This window comes from Schistocerca nitens, unplaced genomic scaffold, assembly GCF_023898315.1.
Source record: "Schistocerca nitens isolate TAMUIC-IGC-003100 unplaced genomic scaffold, iqSchNite1.1 HiC_scaffold_378, whole genome shotgun sequence".
Taxonomy (NCBI): Eukaryota; Metazoa; Arthropoda; class Insecta; order Orthoptera; family Acrididae; genus Schistocerca; species Schistocerca nitens.
In genome coordinates this window covers 601,011-618,566 of record NW_026045912.1, presented here as the reverse complement: position 1 = coordinate 618,566, position 17,556 = coordinate 601,011, and the positions used below count along the sequence as shown (strand labels likewise).

Genomic DNA, 17,556 nt, shown 5'->3' with positions numbered 1-17,556 from the left:
GCCTCAGGACATGTCCTACCAACCGATCCCTTCTTCTAGTCAAGTTGTGCCACAAACTTCCCTTCTCCCCAATCCTATTCAATACCTCCTCGGACCACACAAATTCATGCGTCTTTTTACAAACACCGAATAAATAAATATACTCCCCTCCCGAAGAACAGCCACTTCACTGAACAAAATACTTCAGTTTAGCTACGAGAGAAGGAATTACACAAATACTCGTATTTAGCAAAATACAGGAATTCAGCAATAAAAGTCACTTATAATGAAATATGTGAAGGAGGTCCGAGGCGAAATGCCTGCAGGAAAAATGTGAAGAAAGCGAAAAAAATTGTGTGTGTTCAGTTCGGGTCTGCACCGTAGATATTTCACGAAAACGTCGGGATAAGCTCGCAAGGGTTTCATATTAAAACAAAATTTTACTATCAGTCTCTTTAATACAAAGTTCACACAGAGAAGTGTAGTGGTTACAGATAAGATAAATCATAAGTTTGGAGTGTCACTGGCCGCCGTATGCCCGGTGGGCACTTACATACCGCTTGGCGTCATTTTTTCATTTCCTTTTCTAAGCTGCCGTACCTCTCGCAGTCTCACGTCGGTGGAATTTTAAGGCTTTTTGGATTCCTTTCAACGCGAGCTTTCGTCTGACTTGCAAACAAACTTGAAATTATAGAAAGTGCGAGTCATATAAGACGGTATCTTTTATTATGTTGTAACTTTCAATTCAATACCGAGCATTCCAGAGCATATTTTTACAGTCTCACTTTGGACTTTGACTCTACAGGCTCTTCATGATACGCTCAGATTGGCGTAGCGTGGATATGGGTTTCGGTTTCACATTGTTTTAGCAGTTTAGAGAACGCTAATTCCTAATAACACACATGCGCCTACGCTGGTACGATGACATCACAGGCAAAAGAAATATTGCGCGATAGACAGACATACATACATAATCTATGCGTTGTGATTATACACACATCAAAAAAAGTTTTGCATCACCCCGGTTCCCAGAACTCCTGAAGATGGACTGTCATACAATATCTCTGAACAGTCAAAGAGACGTTGACAGTGGTTATCACTAAAGTCGCGTACAGATGTAAACAACCGTGTACGAGAAGCGAATATTAGACGGAGAGGATCCGACAGTCGATCAGTTAGTCAATCCACCAGGAAGAAGGTACACTTCTCCTGTTGTCTGTAGTTAAACCATGCCTCGACGGTCAATACCGCAGTTCGATCGCGTCCGCATTGTTACTTTGTGCCACAAAAGGCTCTCAACAAGGGAAATCTCCAGGCGTCTCGGAGTGTACCAAAGCGATGTTCTTCGGACATGGAGGAATAGACAGGAACTGTCGATGACATGCCTCGCTCAGGCCGCCCAAAGGCTACTACTGCAGTGGATTACGGCTACCTATGGATTATGACACGTAGGAACCCTGACAGCAACGCCACTATGTTGAATAATGCTTTTCGTGCAGCCACAGGACGTCGTGTTATGACTCAAACTGTGCGCAGTAGGCTGCATGATGCGCAACTTCACTTCCGACGTCCAAGGCGAGATCCATCTTTGTACCGCGCTGCATGGTGTCGTAGTTGCAGATGGGCCCAGCAACATGCGGAATGGACCGCTCAGGATTGCCACCATGTTCTCTTCACCGACTAGTGCGGCATATACCATCAACCAGACAATCGTCGGAGGCGTGTTTGGAGGCAACCTGGTCAGGCCCAACCCCTTAGACGCACTGTCCAGCGAGTGCAGCAAGGTGGAGATTTCCTGCTGTTTCGGGGTGGCATTATGTGGGGACCGACATTCGCCGCTGGTGGTCATGGGAAGTGCCGTAACGGCTGTACGATACGCGAACGCCATCCTCCAACTGATAGTGCAACCAGCACATTGGCAAGGCATTCGTCTTCATGGACGACAATTCGCGCCCCCATCGTGCACATCTTGTGAATGACTTTCTTCAGGATAACGACATCGCTCGGCTAGAGTGGCGAGCGTGTTCTCCAGATATGAACGCTATCGAACATGCCTGGGATAGATTGTAAAGGGCTGTTTATGGACGGCGTGACCCGCCAATCACACTGAGGAACCTACGCCGAATCGCCGTTGAAGAGTGGGACAATCTGGACCAATAATTAGTTGCTTGATGAACTTGTGGATAGTATGCCACGACGAATACAGGCATGCATCAATGCAAGAGGACGTGCTACTGGGTATTAGAGATACCGATGTGTACAGTAATGTGGACCACCACTTCTGAAGATCTCGCTGTATGGTGGTGCAACATGCAATGGGTGGTTTTCATGAGCAGCCGGCCGTCATGGCCGAGCGGTTCTAGGCGCTTCAGTCTGGTCGCAGGTTCGAATTCTGCCTCGGGAATGGATGTTTGTGATGTCCTTAGAACTATTAACATCTGAGGTCATCAGTCCCCTAGTTAGATTTAAAGTCCCATAGTGCTCAGAACCCTCTGGACTAGTTTTCATGGGCAATAAAAAGGGCGGAAATTATGTTTCTGATGATCTCCATTCGAATCGGAACCGAGCCGATTAAAAACTTTTTTTGATGTGTGAATCTCTACCACCTACGAGACGAATAATGCATATACAAAGGCGACGATATTTTGTCACACAAGGGAGCTCGTTTCACAAGCGAATAGACGTTTTCATGTCAAAAGAAATGGTTTGCACAAGGAGTGCATCTCGATGAAGGACAGTCTGAACAACTTCTGGTGAAACTAAAAGCAGAAGTGTAAACTTTAAGAGTGCAAGAGGAATTCTACTGTTAATCGCGGGAGGCAGGTGGGATAGGTGGAAAGAAAACGTTGGATGTGTCTACGGGGGGGGGGGGGGGGAGAACTTGTCTAATGACGTGTCAGAAAAAGAAATGAAAGTGGATATGGAAGACGTAAGGGATCCAGTATTAGATTTTCTAACAGTGCTTTGAAAAGCCTGGGATAAAATACTGCAGAAGGGATGGATAACATTCCTTAGGAATACCTGCCAGCTAGTAGTCGCGCATCATCTTAATTAATCTTGTAGAAAGATTTCCCTGAGGTGAAACATGAGATGTGGGCACAACGTAGTATCGTGCTTGTAGGGACACGGTCAGGTGCGAATGCTGCTGGCGAGTTATGTTGGTGCCCCTCCTGAAGCCGGCTAGGTTCTAGCGTCAACACATCTATTTGTTGCTGTTGTTTGGTGTGCACACAGATTGGCAGCTTGCTGTTTGTGGTCTGGCAGTGTAAATAAGCACGCTGCTATGTTCAGCAAGAGTAGGGGTTTCTCGCTTGTGGCTGGCTTCGGTAGAAGATGCCCTGGAGTCTAGCAACCAGATAGTACCGGTGGCTGCAGTGGCCATGCCATTCGCCTGACTACTACACTGTCGATTCACATTAATGTGACCACCGCCAGACGCTTGAATAACCACCTATTGCACTGCAGACCATTGCAAGACATGCTTGAAGAGAGATATTCATGTTCTAGAAGGTACTGACAGGGATGTGAAGCCATCCTGATCCCAGTGCGGAGGCCAGCTACGTTAGGGTTCTCGGTTGAGGACCCATGGCACGAACTGCCCGATCGAGATAGATCCAAACCCGATCGAGAATATGTGGGACCGAGGAGTTTTGTGGTCAGGGAGTAGGATAAATTCATCCTGGTGGTAGTCGAACCGTGCACATACATTGCGAGCTCTGTGATACGTTGCATTGTCCTGCTGGTAGATGCCACTGTGCTTAGAAAAACAGACTGCTTTTAGGGGTGGACATGGTCCCAAAGGGTACATGCGTTCCTGAATGACAATAACACCCAGCGAATGCCACGAAAACATTCCTCAGACCATAATGCTTCCCAAGCCGACCTGGACGCTTTGCTTTCGAACATTTTACGCCATACACGCCAAAGACTCTCTGTCCAATGCGGTATAAAACGTGATACATCTGAAAAGGCCACCTGTCGCTACTCAGTGGACGTCCAGCTGTGGTAATGAAGTGCAAATTCCAGCCTTCATCGGTGATGAACAATAGTCAGCGCCAGTGCATGACCTTAGCTGCCTGCTCTGGAGGATCCTATGCAGAAACGTTCGCTGAGTGGTCGTTGAGGCGATACTGTTGGTGGCCTCTTGGTTCATCTGGGCAGTCAGTCACTCAACGGTGCTCCTCTTCTTGCCTGTTCACATCTCCGCAGTCGTTGTGCACCGCGGGCCATAGATGACAGGGGTGAATACAAGTGCCTCGGCGCCAGTTTCGGATAGCGCCATTTGTCCGTGCACAGTTTGACCAAAGCGGCATGCGAACAGTTTATAAACGTAGCCGTTTCGGAAATAATTCCACACACGCCCCTGAAGCCAACAATCATGCCTTTTCGAACGTCAGATAAATCGCTCCATTTCCGCATTACAAGCACTGCTGTGTTCACCGCATTCCTCCAATACGCCTTATATACCATCCATTGCTAGTGCTGCCATGTCCCCTCTGTGGGTAGTTATTGCACGTTGACACGAACGTTGGCGGTGTTCACATTAATGTGAATCCATGTACAGAGTGTTTCAAAAATGACCGGTATATTTGAAACGGCAATAAAAACTAAACGAGCAGCGATAGAAATACACCGTTTGTTGCAATATGCTTGGGACAACAGTACATTTTCAGGCAGACAAACTTTTGAAATTACAGTAGTTACAATTTTCAACAACAGATGGCGCTGCGGTCTGGGAAACTCTATAGTACGATATTTTCCACATATCCACCATGCGTAGCAATAATATGGCGTAGTCTCTGAACGAAATTACCCGAAACCTTTGACAACGTGTCTGGCGGAATGGCTTCACATGCAGATGAGATGTACTGCTTCAGCTGTTCAATTGTTTCTGGATTCTGGCGGTACACCTGGTCTTTCAAGTGTCCCCACAGAAAGAAGTCACAGGGGTTCATGTGTGGCGAATAGGGAGGCCAATCCATGCCGCCTCCTGTATGTTTCGGATAGCCCAAAGCAATCACACGATCATCGAAATATTCATTCAGGAAATTAAAGACGTCGGCCGTGCAATGTGGCCGGGCACCATCTTGCATAAACCACGAGGTGTTTGCAGTGTCGTCTAAGGCAGTTTGTACCGCCACAAATTCACGAAGAATGTCCAGATAGCGTGATGCAGTAATCGTTTCGGATCTGAAAAATGGGCCAATGATTCCTTTGGAAGATATGGCGGCCCAGACCAGTACTTTTTGAGGATGCAGGGACGATGGGACTGCAACATGGGGCTTTTCGGTTCCCCATATGCGCCAGTTCTGTTTATTGACGAAGCCGTCCAGGTAAAAATAAGCTTCGTCAGTAAACCAAATGCTGCCCACATGTATATCGCCGTCATCAATCCTGTGCACTATATCGTTAGCGAATGCCTCTCGTGCAGCAATGGTAGCGGCGCTGAGGGGTTGCCGCGTTTGAATTTTGTATGGATAGAGGTGTAAACTCTGGCGCATGAGACGATACGTGGACGCTGGCGTCATTTGGACCGCAGCTGCAACACGGCGAACGGAAACCGACGCCGCTGTTGGATCACCTGCTGCACTAGCTGCGCGTTGCCCTCTGTGGTTGCCGTACGCGGTCGCCCTACCTTTCCAGCACGTTCATCCGTCACGTTCCCAGTCCGTTGAAATTTTTCAAACAGATCCTTTATTGTATCGCTTTTCGGTCCTTTGGTTACATTAAACCTCCGTTGAAAACTTCGTCTTGTTGCAACAACACTGTGTTCTAGGCGGTGGAGTTCCAACACCAGAAAAATCCTCTGTTCTAAGGAATAAACCATGTTGTCTACAGCACACTTGCACATTGTGAACAGCACACGCTTACAGCAGAAGGACGACGTACATAATGGCGCACCCACAGACTGCGTTGTCTTCTATATCTTTCACATTACTTGCAGCGCCATCTGTTGTTGAAAATTGTAACTACTGTAATTTCGAAAGTTTGTCCGCCTGAAAATGTACTGTTGTCCCAAGCATATTGCAACAAACGGTGTATTTCTATCGCTGCTCGTTTAGTTTTTATTGCCGTTTCAAATATACCGGTCATTTTTGAAACACCCTGTAAGTATAGTATAACTTCTAAAAATGAAGCATTGTAAATTGCTGCTAATTTGTGTTGCAACATATTTTTGCCATATCTGTTGCCTAATAATATTTACTCCTGTGACACATTTCTGTTCCTGTCTCAAACTGGTTGTACAGGACAGGGACTCACCTGTGTGCGTGGGTGCTGTGAGAGCATGAAGATGATGGCCTCTGCGATGTCCTCTGGTTCAAGAAACTGGCTCTCCCAAAAGTCGTCTGGTAGACCAATCAGCGGGTTAAAGAGCTCCGTCCTCACGGGTCCGGGAGACACTTGCTGTTGGATGAATTAATGCGTGTGTAACTTCAACTAGGGTAAGTAATGCGAACAGCAAAGGCGACAAGATCCAAGTTTTGACGGATAAATAACGTCAACGCTTCGTTTCGTTGAATGTAAGCTGATTTCAAGGCTTTGCTGCAGTAGGGCCTGTGTTTTATTTCCAAATAAGAGTCTTAGTAAACAGTAATATCTTTACAGAAAAGCGGCACAAACTTTTCGCCGTGAAATGTAAGAATGGGCAACATTTATTTGTCGAGAACGCGGGTTAATAAATTATGACAGCTTTCGAGTGTGCAAGCAATCACTTTCAGATCTGAAATAGATAAAAAAGGTGTAGCTCATAACAAGTTATATTGCACGTATTGGAAGTAGATATAAACAGGAAAAAAAGGGTCAAACAACATATCGTAGAGTACCGATATTCACTATAAGATGTTACATGCTGTACATCAAGTACTGCGTCATTAAATAGCAGCATCGCAAACACGCAGTCGTTTTAAGATAAAAAGATGCCTGAAGTAGTTAGAGCCCACCACCGTGTGCACAGTTACACAATGAAGTTCATCCTATTAAAACAAAGTTAAACAAAACGTGAAAGAAAATTTGCCAGTCAACGTATTGTAGTAAAAGAGTTCCCTAGCCGAAAATCATATAATTTGGGGAGAGTATATAACACCATAAAATAATAATTCTTAATGAGCAGGCTGTTAATTAATGATTAAAGGTGCTCTTAGTTTAACAAATAATTTCGCAACTTAATAAAGTGTGAGGTATACAAAAGGGCCGGCCGCGGTTGCCGAGCGGTTCCAGGCGCTACAGTCTGCAACAGCGTGACTGCTACGGTCGCAGGTTCGAATCCTGCCTCGGGCATTGATGTGTGTGATGTCCTTAGGTTGGTTAGGTTTAAGTAGTTCTAAATTCTAGGGGACTGATGACCTCAGAAGTTAAGTCCCATAGTGCTCAGAGCCATTTGAGCCATTATACAAGAGGAACAGTATTAGATGGAAAAAAGAACGTCGGCAGCTGACAACAACAAGACAGAGCGCTTCAATGCAGCGGTCACTAGTGGCTACAATGAATTTAGTCGGCGGCACAACGTAATCTTTCTGCTCTTCTGTATTCTGCATTTTATTTGACAAATTATTTCGTAATTTCCTGACCAAGACTGTTTTTGTCATTAGGCAAGACTAGGGCGGCCGCCTAAGGCCCAAAATATTAGTGGCGGCGAAGGGCGGAAAAAATTAATTCAGTTAAATATGGTAAAGCCGAAGATTAGCGAAAAAGTTATCAACGGTATTATGATTGTCCAGTAAATGTAGGATGAAGATAGAGGTTACTTGTCATGTGAAATACGTAGAACGTAACAATAAAGTATTATCATTCAGAGTATTACTTCAGATAAATCTTAAATTTACGCATAGGGGCCAGCACATAGTACGAAATAAAGATGTAGCTTTGTTTCTGACATTTCAATGGGATTCTGTAGAAGGAATATTCCTTCCTCTGTACAGTAGATTTTTGGCTTCAGATTTTTTTCCCAAGTCCAGTAACTTTGCTTGAACATGTAAACGTTTTATGTAAAAAAAGTAGAATGAGCAAAAAACTTACGTTAAGTACGACCACCGTGAGCAACTCAAGGGCTATAAGCTACCACCCATTCCTATTTTAGGGCCACTGACTCCATGAAGGAAAAGAGCCAATGCATTTTGACAAACACATCCATGCCTCACAGGTTTTCAAACCAGCACCCATCTCAGGATGCGAATGATCAGAAGCCAGCTCAGAGGACTGCACCACCAGGGCAGCTAATAAAAGTTAAACTACTGTCAACAGAATAGGGAAACAAGACGTCATTTATTTACGTAATCGCAAGAAAGTGGGAGCTGAAAAAATGATATTTATTCCTCATTATACAAACATTTCAAGTAAAACAGAAACGAAATAAAACCACAATTGTGCTGAAGACAGTTGATGCTTTAGCATATCTCCTGCGATTATAGCATAGTTTCTAAATTGAAGGAGAAATTCATTCACAACAAAAGAAAATGCTACATATTTTACTTATTCTAGAAATTTCAAAAATTGAAGATAATAAATATCCTCACTTTCTTACTTTAGAACTGATGAGGACAAAGACTGAGTACGGAGAAATAAATTTGAGGACTGACCTCGGAAAATTAGGACGTCTGATAAACTTAATTCAATGATTAAAAGTATAATAATTCCTGTTGTTGTTCCGTTGGATGTTGTTGAGAGTGGAGAAGGGGTGGGATATGAGGGAGACTTGAGGTAGGAATAAAGGAGGAGCGTAATTGTTCAGTTTTCTCCTAACGCTGTAAAACACCTCGCAATGGTCCTCTTCCTGACTTGAACTGAACTTCATATGAACAATATTTTTTCTGTACACTTTAGGTCAGAATAGCTTCGATTGTGCTAACAATCATAGTCATACCATTTTATAAATTCGCAATCTAGACAAAGGTTGCACTGTAAGCTGAAAACGCTTTTCACATTCTTGACAATGTCGAGTTCTTCAAAATAAGAAAGTGATGCTTACATCAAGGCGCCAGTTTATGGTAGCTTTTACCTCACTGTGCCACGATTATTTCGACGGAGGACCTTACCGTGTTAGTTCGATGTTCCATAAATTAATTGTAAGGCAACTGTCTAAACTATTTGGAACAAATCAAATTACGTCTAATATCCACACTGTAATCAGATCTGTATTTGTGCTGGTTGCGTAAGTCTTAAAATATACTGATATTTGTCAGAATCAGGGTTGATAGCAATTTCAAGAGAGGGAGGGGAAAAAGTATACGTGACAGTTTCAAAACAACTGATGTGCAATTTAAAAGCTGACATTTGAAGTTATGACGATAAACTAACTGAACCTGTAGTGACAGTAACTTTTCTTGGCGGGACTGACTGAAGAAAGTTTATGAAAAACAAAAAAAAAACAAAAAACTAAAAAATACACACTGCAGTGTGCACCTGTAAAACCTTCTGGATATTGAAACTTCCTGGCAGATTAAAACTGTGTGCCCGACCGAGACTCGAACTCGGGACCTTTGCCTTTCGCGGGCAAGTGCTCTACCAACTGAGCTACCGAAGCTCAGCTTCGGTAGCTCAGTTGGTAGAGCACTTGCCCGCGAAAGGCAAAGGTCCCGAGTTCGAGTCTCGGTCGGGCACACAGTTTTAATCTGCCAGGAAGTTTCATATCAGCGCACACTCGGCTGCAGAGTGAAAATCTCATTCTGGAAACATCCCCCAGGCTGTGGCTAAGCCATGTCTCCGCTATATCCTTTCTTTCAGGAGTGCTAGTTCTGCAAGGTTCGCAGGAGAGCTTCTGTAAAGTTTGGAAGGTAGGAGACGATGTACTGGCAGAAGTAAAGTTGTGAGTACCGGGCGTGAGTCGTGCTTCGGTAGCTCAGTTGGTAGAGCACTTGCCCGCGAAAGGCAAAGGTCCCGAGTTCGAGTCTCGGTCGGGCACACAGTTTTAATCTGCCAGGAAGTTTCATATCAGCGCACACTCCGCTGCAGAGTGAAAATCTCATTCTGGAAACTTCTGGATATTTTCGAGAAGTGAGAGGTCCACCTGTTTCTTGTAAAAATTAGTAAAAGAATTATTGCAATGCATAGTATGGAATTGCTACGTATGAATAATTTTGAAATACATTACAATATGTTGTTGCTTCCGTACATTTACTTTCAGTAAAACAGATAGACTAAGAGTGAAAGAAAATCAGGAAAATACCTTGTAGTCCTATACATTTTTCCATTCAGATTTAAACAGAGGTCTGTTTACCAACATGTGGCTACCGAAATAAGAACATAATATCCCATGAATGGATATCAAATACCACGTCTACTATACATAAAAATAATAATAAACGGAACCTCTAGGAGAAATGTGTAAAGCTGCTGGGAAAAGAAAACAAAACGAATCTCTGCGTACCTGATCAAATTGTGTGTGTGTGTGTTTTTTTTTTTTCTAGTGGACGACCCTGAGATGAGATTGTAGCAATGTCACACACAGAGTAGGCTTTCCTATAAAATACAGCAGAGCTGTACAGGACAGCAAACACAAAATATTTGATCGAACAGCCCATGGGAATACTGTGGGTTTATAGAGTTCAGTGGGCACAATGTGAACCTGCAGTACGCTCATGCACTGTTTCTTCAGTTTTGTCTTGTGCATTGTTAATCAATCACACATAACAAATGTTGCTGCTTTCAACAAAACGGACGTAACGAATACGTTTTTACAGATATAAATGTATATAACGAAATACGGCCACTGGGAGTCCACAAGTCCACTCAAGTATTGTACCTTCCTTATTAACAATAAGAATGGAAAAATATTTAGGTCATGTAGAAATGAAGATACAAGTAGATGAGAATGTCTCCAGATATCAAAGTGTAACTACAAGTCAAGAAATAAACTGAATTCCCTACATCTCTCTTGAATATTCGATTTGTTTTAGCTACAACAGCCAGTGACAATATTCAGAAAATATCCTTCATCACCATCTGAAATTTTGTTAGTGGACTTCTGGTTCACTCAGTATGTAACTCATGTCTATTTAGTGACATTTATAGTGAATATGAAACTTCAAACTTACTGGTGAGGTTTTAAATTTGAAAAGAAACTTTTTTCATGTGCTTAAGCAACTTTGTCAATTTGTTTATCTGTAAAACTAGAACCAGAAAAATGAAAATAGAAAAATATGTTGATTTGTTCAATTTATGTTTCTTGTAAGAAGTTTTCATCCCACAGAAGCATACTGTAAGATAAGTAAGTTGTTCTTGCCTATCATCAACTTGTGATATATGTGCTGTGATGCTCTTAAACAGTTGTGTACCTCACAGTTTGTGATGTAAGCATTGTGTTAAAAGAGTTCAGAAGGAAAAATGATGTCCATAGTTACGGTACAAAAACTTTTTTAAAACTGATTGTGGTAGCATCACTCTCTCAGCCTAAATCTGTGATCCTTCAGCTGATGACTGCAATTCTGCTTTGCAGAATGTGATGCATTAAAAGAGTAACGTAATTTTTTTCTATGTTGTAGATCGATTTGTGTCTATAAACATGTAGCAAATTTACAGCAAAAGTATTACACATTTCTTAAATTACATACTTTCGACTATGTGAATTCTACTGTAAATTACAGCGTTCTTCCTTCGCACCATTTCTTAGCAATCTTTGTCATTCAATTTTACTTAATGTAAATAAGTAACTATTGTCTTCCGGTTCGTTTCGAGTATAGAATGGGGCATGACACATGTAAAAAAGGTTTTACCTGAAGATGTATGTCCAGCTTCTTGGAAAAAGATTATCTGCATCCTCTAAAGAAAGACATGACGTCTATGAAGCGACAGTACAAAATTGTAATTTGAGCTGCTTTACGTTTTCTCGATTTTAATCATTCTGATTACTCAATCATATGATTACTTCTGTAAGATCTTTTCAGCAGATTCATAACTATATAATGAAGAAAAAATGTGTTTCATCAGAATAGAAACTAAATACTACACATATTTAAAATAAAAGTCAGCTCAGTGCTGCCTGATTTTCTATTTTTACCAAACTGATTACTACCATTAGAATGCAAAAAGGTATTCATCTCTAATGATGATCACGATTTAGCCAAGTACTGTGACAAATAACATGGGGCTAATTTGGATTAAATAGTTCATAAAAAAAATGCGACTGCCTGTAACTAAGAGAGTTTGATCAAATTAAGGAAAGAAAACTTTTCCACGAAATAAGGAATAGTTACATTTTATAGAAATCAAAATATATAACATAAGTGAGAACTGTTGTAGAACATTTGTATTTCTGGGATAAAAGTGTTTTCAGATATAAATTGCTGATCTAAATTGCTGATCTAAATTTCTTGTAGAATCAGACTTTCACTGTCAGGGATAGTTTTCCAGTAATATATAATAAGAAAGCCATTATTTGTGGTAAATAGAGAAACATTTTGTAAATAATAGTTGGCAATATTAATTTCGGCATTTATAACAGTTGTTTTGATATTCGCATGTCCGTACTCCAATTGCTATTGTGTACCCTCATAAATACGAATTTCATCAGACCTAACCTCCTAGACACTGTCAAGAAGTCTCAAGTGATACTGTGTTGAAGTGATAAGTTCCGTTTTTTTATTTTTTATTTTTTTGGAATACAAGAAATGACAAGTAATTTACTAAAGAGTAATAGAGTAAATAGGAATGTTTTATATTGCGTGAGTTAAATGAAAAATATGTTGGTATATTGTTTACCCAGGAAATGTCTCGTCGGCGCTGTGGTCCACATGTTCATGACAATTCCTGTTACATTTGTGAAGACCTCACATCTGCAAGAAATGGGCTCTAAACTGCACACTTTAAGAGCTGTGAGCACTCATCAAGTAGCGGTCATGTGCTTCACAGTAGCAATGGTGGAAAAGAGTTCGTAACTCTTAAGGTGTTCACTTTAGAAGCCATGTTTACCATAATTTCTTGTTCGAATAATCGGAGCTGTCCCATTCGTGAAAACTGCCCATTCCTCCTACGACACCTTGCGTATATTACACAACCCGTCGTCGTAAATTATTAACTGGCAGAAAGGAAAAAGGAAAACGTATGTTAGTTGCTGTACCTATGGTACGGAGAACATAACATCAAAAGACTATATCTCAGATTGTTATTTCTGTGTAATGAATATTCTGGCAGTAACAACCGTGAAATGAAAAAAGTACGTTGATTATCGGACCTACCTTCTGCACGAAGTCCTGTACCAACCTCTGAAAGGTTTTCAGATGAACAAATCACTGGTGACAGCGAACTGGATGGAAATGAGGATATAACATTTCCTGAAAGATAGGGTCCTCTGTACCAGGACAGATGTAGTACTTCAACGCCACACTGACACAGGTAGATATGTATGATTTAGTGCATGGCATAGGGGTAAGTAAACAAAAGGCAGTACTGTTTGGTTCAACGTTCAAAGAATACAATCTTCTCCACCGAAGTAGCAACATAAAAATGTGTTCTCCGAATAAATTCGCTTATATCCTACTACACCAGGACAGGGGGGGGGGGAGGGGGGAGTGCTGATGTATTTCAATGATGTTGCAGGCTTAATGAAAGCACTCGACTTCAAATACAGCCCACGGGAGTTATTGAGACTGTTTATAGACACGTTGAAAATGTCTTGAAGGGTGTATTGCTCCACAATGGGAATAAAACGCCCACAGTTCGAATTGCACACGCCAGTCTGGCTGAAGAAAGTTACGAAACTTTAGCAAATATTGACAAGTTAAATAAATAATAAATACAGTGAGCATAAATAAAAGATTTGCAACGATTCTTAAGTGATTGTTGTTTGGAATGAAATAAATGTAGACACAATACGCTGGTTTTCTGTGTGAGTGGGATAGTGGTGACAGAAAACGTGACTACATGAAGAAAAAAGTGGCCTTAATGAAGCTAACGACGAACGTTTTTTCCACCCTCTTTCGAAAGTCTGGTAGCTCCCAAAGCTATCCTCCTCACAATTCTTCACGTCAAACTCGGATTAATTAAACAGTTTGCCAAAGCGATGGGTTAAACTGGCAGAGGATTTGCATATCTTGTTGAACAATTTCTTCATCTTTCAACAGTGAGAATAAAAGGTGTATTTGCAAATATTTGGATCAGAAACTTCAGCTAGATGGAAATTATGAAACATGCCTGATTGCCATGCTCATGTTTCTGCTTCAAAGTTTTAGGGAAGTGTCATGTAACCTTCTTGGAAGAGTAGTTGCAATTACAAGAACGTAGTCCATCAAATGATGAACGCTTATCAAGATAACGGCTGCAACATGTCATTACAATTCTTGGACTCTCACAGACTTCTTCACAGAGATTTACAGCGATAAATCGGGCCAAAATGTAGAAACATTCCATAAGGATGCGCTAACAAAAGTAGATGCCTACAATTATGGCTGAATATTACAGGAGTATCACTAGAGACAGGAAAGACATTCCACACAAGAGAAAAAAATAGATGTGTAATATTGTGTTCGCACATTTGTATTGTTTGTCTGTATACTTCTCTCTAAAATATATGCTAGAAAGTGAATGCTTATTCTGAATACAGCCTGGGGCATTACCTTCCTAGGTTTTCCTCATAAGGTTGATTTAGATCAAGAAATAACAGTATGAAGCATTTAAATTAAATGAAGTCCGAAAAATAAGTTTACATTTATATACTAGTATTTGCCCATTTTTGTTAAATTATCCCTGGCAGAGAAAAACTGAAAACTTGTTTCTAACAGAAATTGCAAAGCTCAATCGACATCAATCTTTTCTCTCTGGAAATAGAAAAAAACGTTTTTTATAATTATCTTTGTACTTCTAGGTGTTGATATTTAGAAACAGACAAGAGAAGGAAGTTGCGAACTTGTGGCTAAGGAAAAAGGGTAATTTATTAGTAGTATTCAGTAGATAAACATTTACCAAATTTAAAATTTGTTAAATTAGCTAGTAACAGAGAGTATATTTTTTAAAGTTGATCATCTGCAAAGGTAGTTTGTGGTGTGGTGTATTCTATCCACAAAGTGTGTAATCAAAAAACTGATCTACCAATTTTTAACTTAAAAAAATAATGGCTTCTCAAAGAAGTACCTCTGAGGAAATATTTAATTATAGCAGTGCTATAGGCCACATTAACATTTTCAGTTATTTGGCCCAAAACATGTAGATGAATTTTGGTGTTTCACATTGCACATCTATTTCAACGTGATAAATAGTGCAATGGTTTTGTAAAGTGTAATCAAGGTGTCTTTTCCGTCATGCTTTTGCAATGTTGATAACAGATGTTCAAAATATGTGAGAAAGATATATGGCACACAAAAGAAAATAATTTTCAAAATAACATAATTTGGAATATTTGCAACAGGTGTGTAAATATCCCGTGTTTACTGACTATAATTTTCAAATATATCTACTATCAGCAATAGACAGATGATCAAAGAAAAAAACCACAGACAGCAAGACTGACAACATTCCTGATGATAAAAAACGATGATAACACAATGAATGTTTCCTAAATTTTTCACAATTGTGAGTGTTGGAAGAATATTCATGAGAAAAGGATAATAACAATCAGCAGGAAGTGTTAAACCGTCATTTGAACAAAACAACAGTACACCACTGATCATATAATCCATTTTGATTGGTTCCCTCTCCCAAATCAACCAACCTAACAGTGAGGCCATCGGACCCATCGGATTAGGGAAGGAAGTCGGCCGTGCCCTTTCGAAGGAACCATCCCGACATTTGTCTGAAGCGATCTAGGGAGATCCCGGCTAACCTAAATCAGGATGGCCGGACGCAGGTTTGAACCATCGTACTCCCGAATGCGATTTCATTTTGAAGATTCAAAATGGTTCGAATGGCTCTGAGCACTATGGGACTTAATATCTGAGGTCATCAGTCCCCTAGAACTTAGAACTACTTAAACCTAACTAACCTAAGGACATCACACACATCTATGCGCGAGGCAGGATTCGAACCTGCGACCGTAGCGGTCGCGCGGTTCCAGACTGAAGCGCCTAGAACCGCTCGGCCACACCGGCCGCCTTTTGAAGATTGTAAGTGCACTGTTTTATTTGCTTTTTGACTCACAGTGTTGATCACCAACTGCAATAAATAAAATGAAGCTGTTTCAGTTTAAACGCAGGTGGCTGCACATAAAATGTGTGATGGAAACAGTTTTGTAAACAATAAAAAGGCGTGTCATTTAATGATACCTAATATACATTGGCGTGGTTTTCTTAATTTTATACACTGGCATTATTATACTCTGTACATCTATTAAGGTGGCACTACTAAGTGTATAAAAATTCAATGTTCTGGAATGAAACGGGTACTAAGGTGTTCTTGTCAGTTACCCCATTGCTGAAATTTTCCCCTCGGTAAACCTGGAACTTCGAAACATTGAAACTGTTTGAATTATATCGTTAATATAAATGTGAAAGTTAAGTTTGTGTTTAATGGCTTTCCTAACGTGATCCTATGAGCACGTGGCAAGGCAAAAAGGGAGCGTTCTGTTATAATGTTTAACGTATTGCATATCATTAAAGATGAACCTCATCAAAAGCAAAACGAGGATAATGGAATGTAGTCAAAATAAATCAGGTGATGCTGAGGGAATTAGATTAGGAAATGAGACACTTAAAGTAGTAAAGGAGTTTTGCTATTTAGGGAGTAAAATAACTGATGATGGTCGAAGTAGAGAGGATACAAAATGTAGACTGGCAATGGCAAGGAAATCGTTTCTGAAGAAGAGAAATTTGTTAACGTCGAGTATAGACTCAAGTGTCAGGAAGTCGTTTCTGAAAGTATTTGTATGGAGTGTAGCCATGTATGGAAGTGAAACATGGACGATAACTAGTTTGGACAAGAAGAGAATAGAAGCTTTCGAAATGTGGTGCTACAGAAGAATGCTGAATATAAGGTGGGTAGATCACATAACTAATGAGCAGGTGTTGAATAGGATTGGGGAGAAGAGAAGTTTGTGGCACAACTTGACTAGAAGAAGGGATCGATTGGTAGGACATGTTTTGAGGCATCAAGGGATCACAAATTTAGCATTGGAGGGCAGCGTGGAGGGTAAAAATCGTAGAGGGAGACCAAGAGATGAATACACTAAGCAGATTCAGAAGGATGTAGGTTGCAGCAGGTACTGGGAGATGAAGAAGCTTGCACAGGATAGAGTAGCATGGAGAGCTGCATCAAACCAGTCTCAGGACTGAAGACCACAACAACAACAATATCATTAAAAGGCGCTAAAGGAAGGTATTAATACACTCCTGGAAATTGAAATAAGAACACCGTGAATTCATTGTCCCAGGAAGGGGAAACTTTATTGACACATTCCTGGGGTCAGATACATCACATGATCACACTGACAGAACCACAGGCACATAGACACAGGCAACAGAGCATGCACAATGTCGGCACTAGTACAGTGTATATCCACCTTTCGCAGCAATGCAGGCTGCTATTCTCCCATGGAGACGATCGTAGAGATGCTGGATGTAGTCCTGTGGAACGGCTTGCCATGCCATTTCCACCTGGCGCCTCAGTTGGACCAGCGTTCGTGCTGGACGTGCAGACCGCGTGAGACGACGCTTCATC

The 17,556-nt window shown here is 41.1% G+C and overlaps 1 protein-coding gene across 1 annotated transcript in view; it reads right to left on the bottom strand.

Moving 5' to 3' along the window:
* LOC126230311 (farnesol dehydrogenase-like) overlaps positions 1-17,556 on the bottom strand; it is an 87,138-nt gene that overhangs the window by 12,311 nt on the left and 57,271 nt on the right. The window contains exon 5 of the mRNA XM_049942387.1: positions 6,241-6,384. Within this exon, the coding sequence (XP_049798344.1) occupies positions 6,241-6,384 (144 nt within the window). The remainder of the gene's footprint in view (positions 1-6,240; positions 6,385-17,556) is intronic.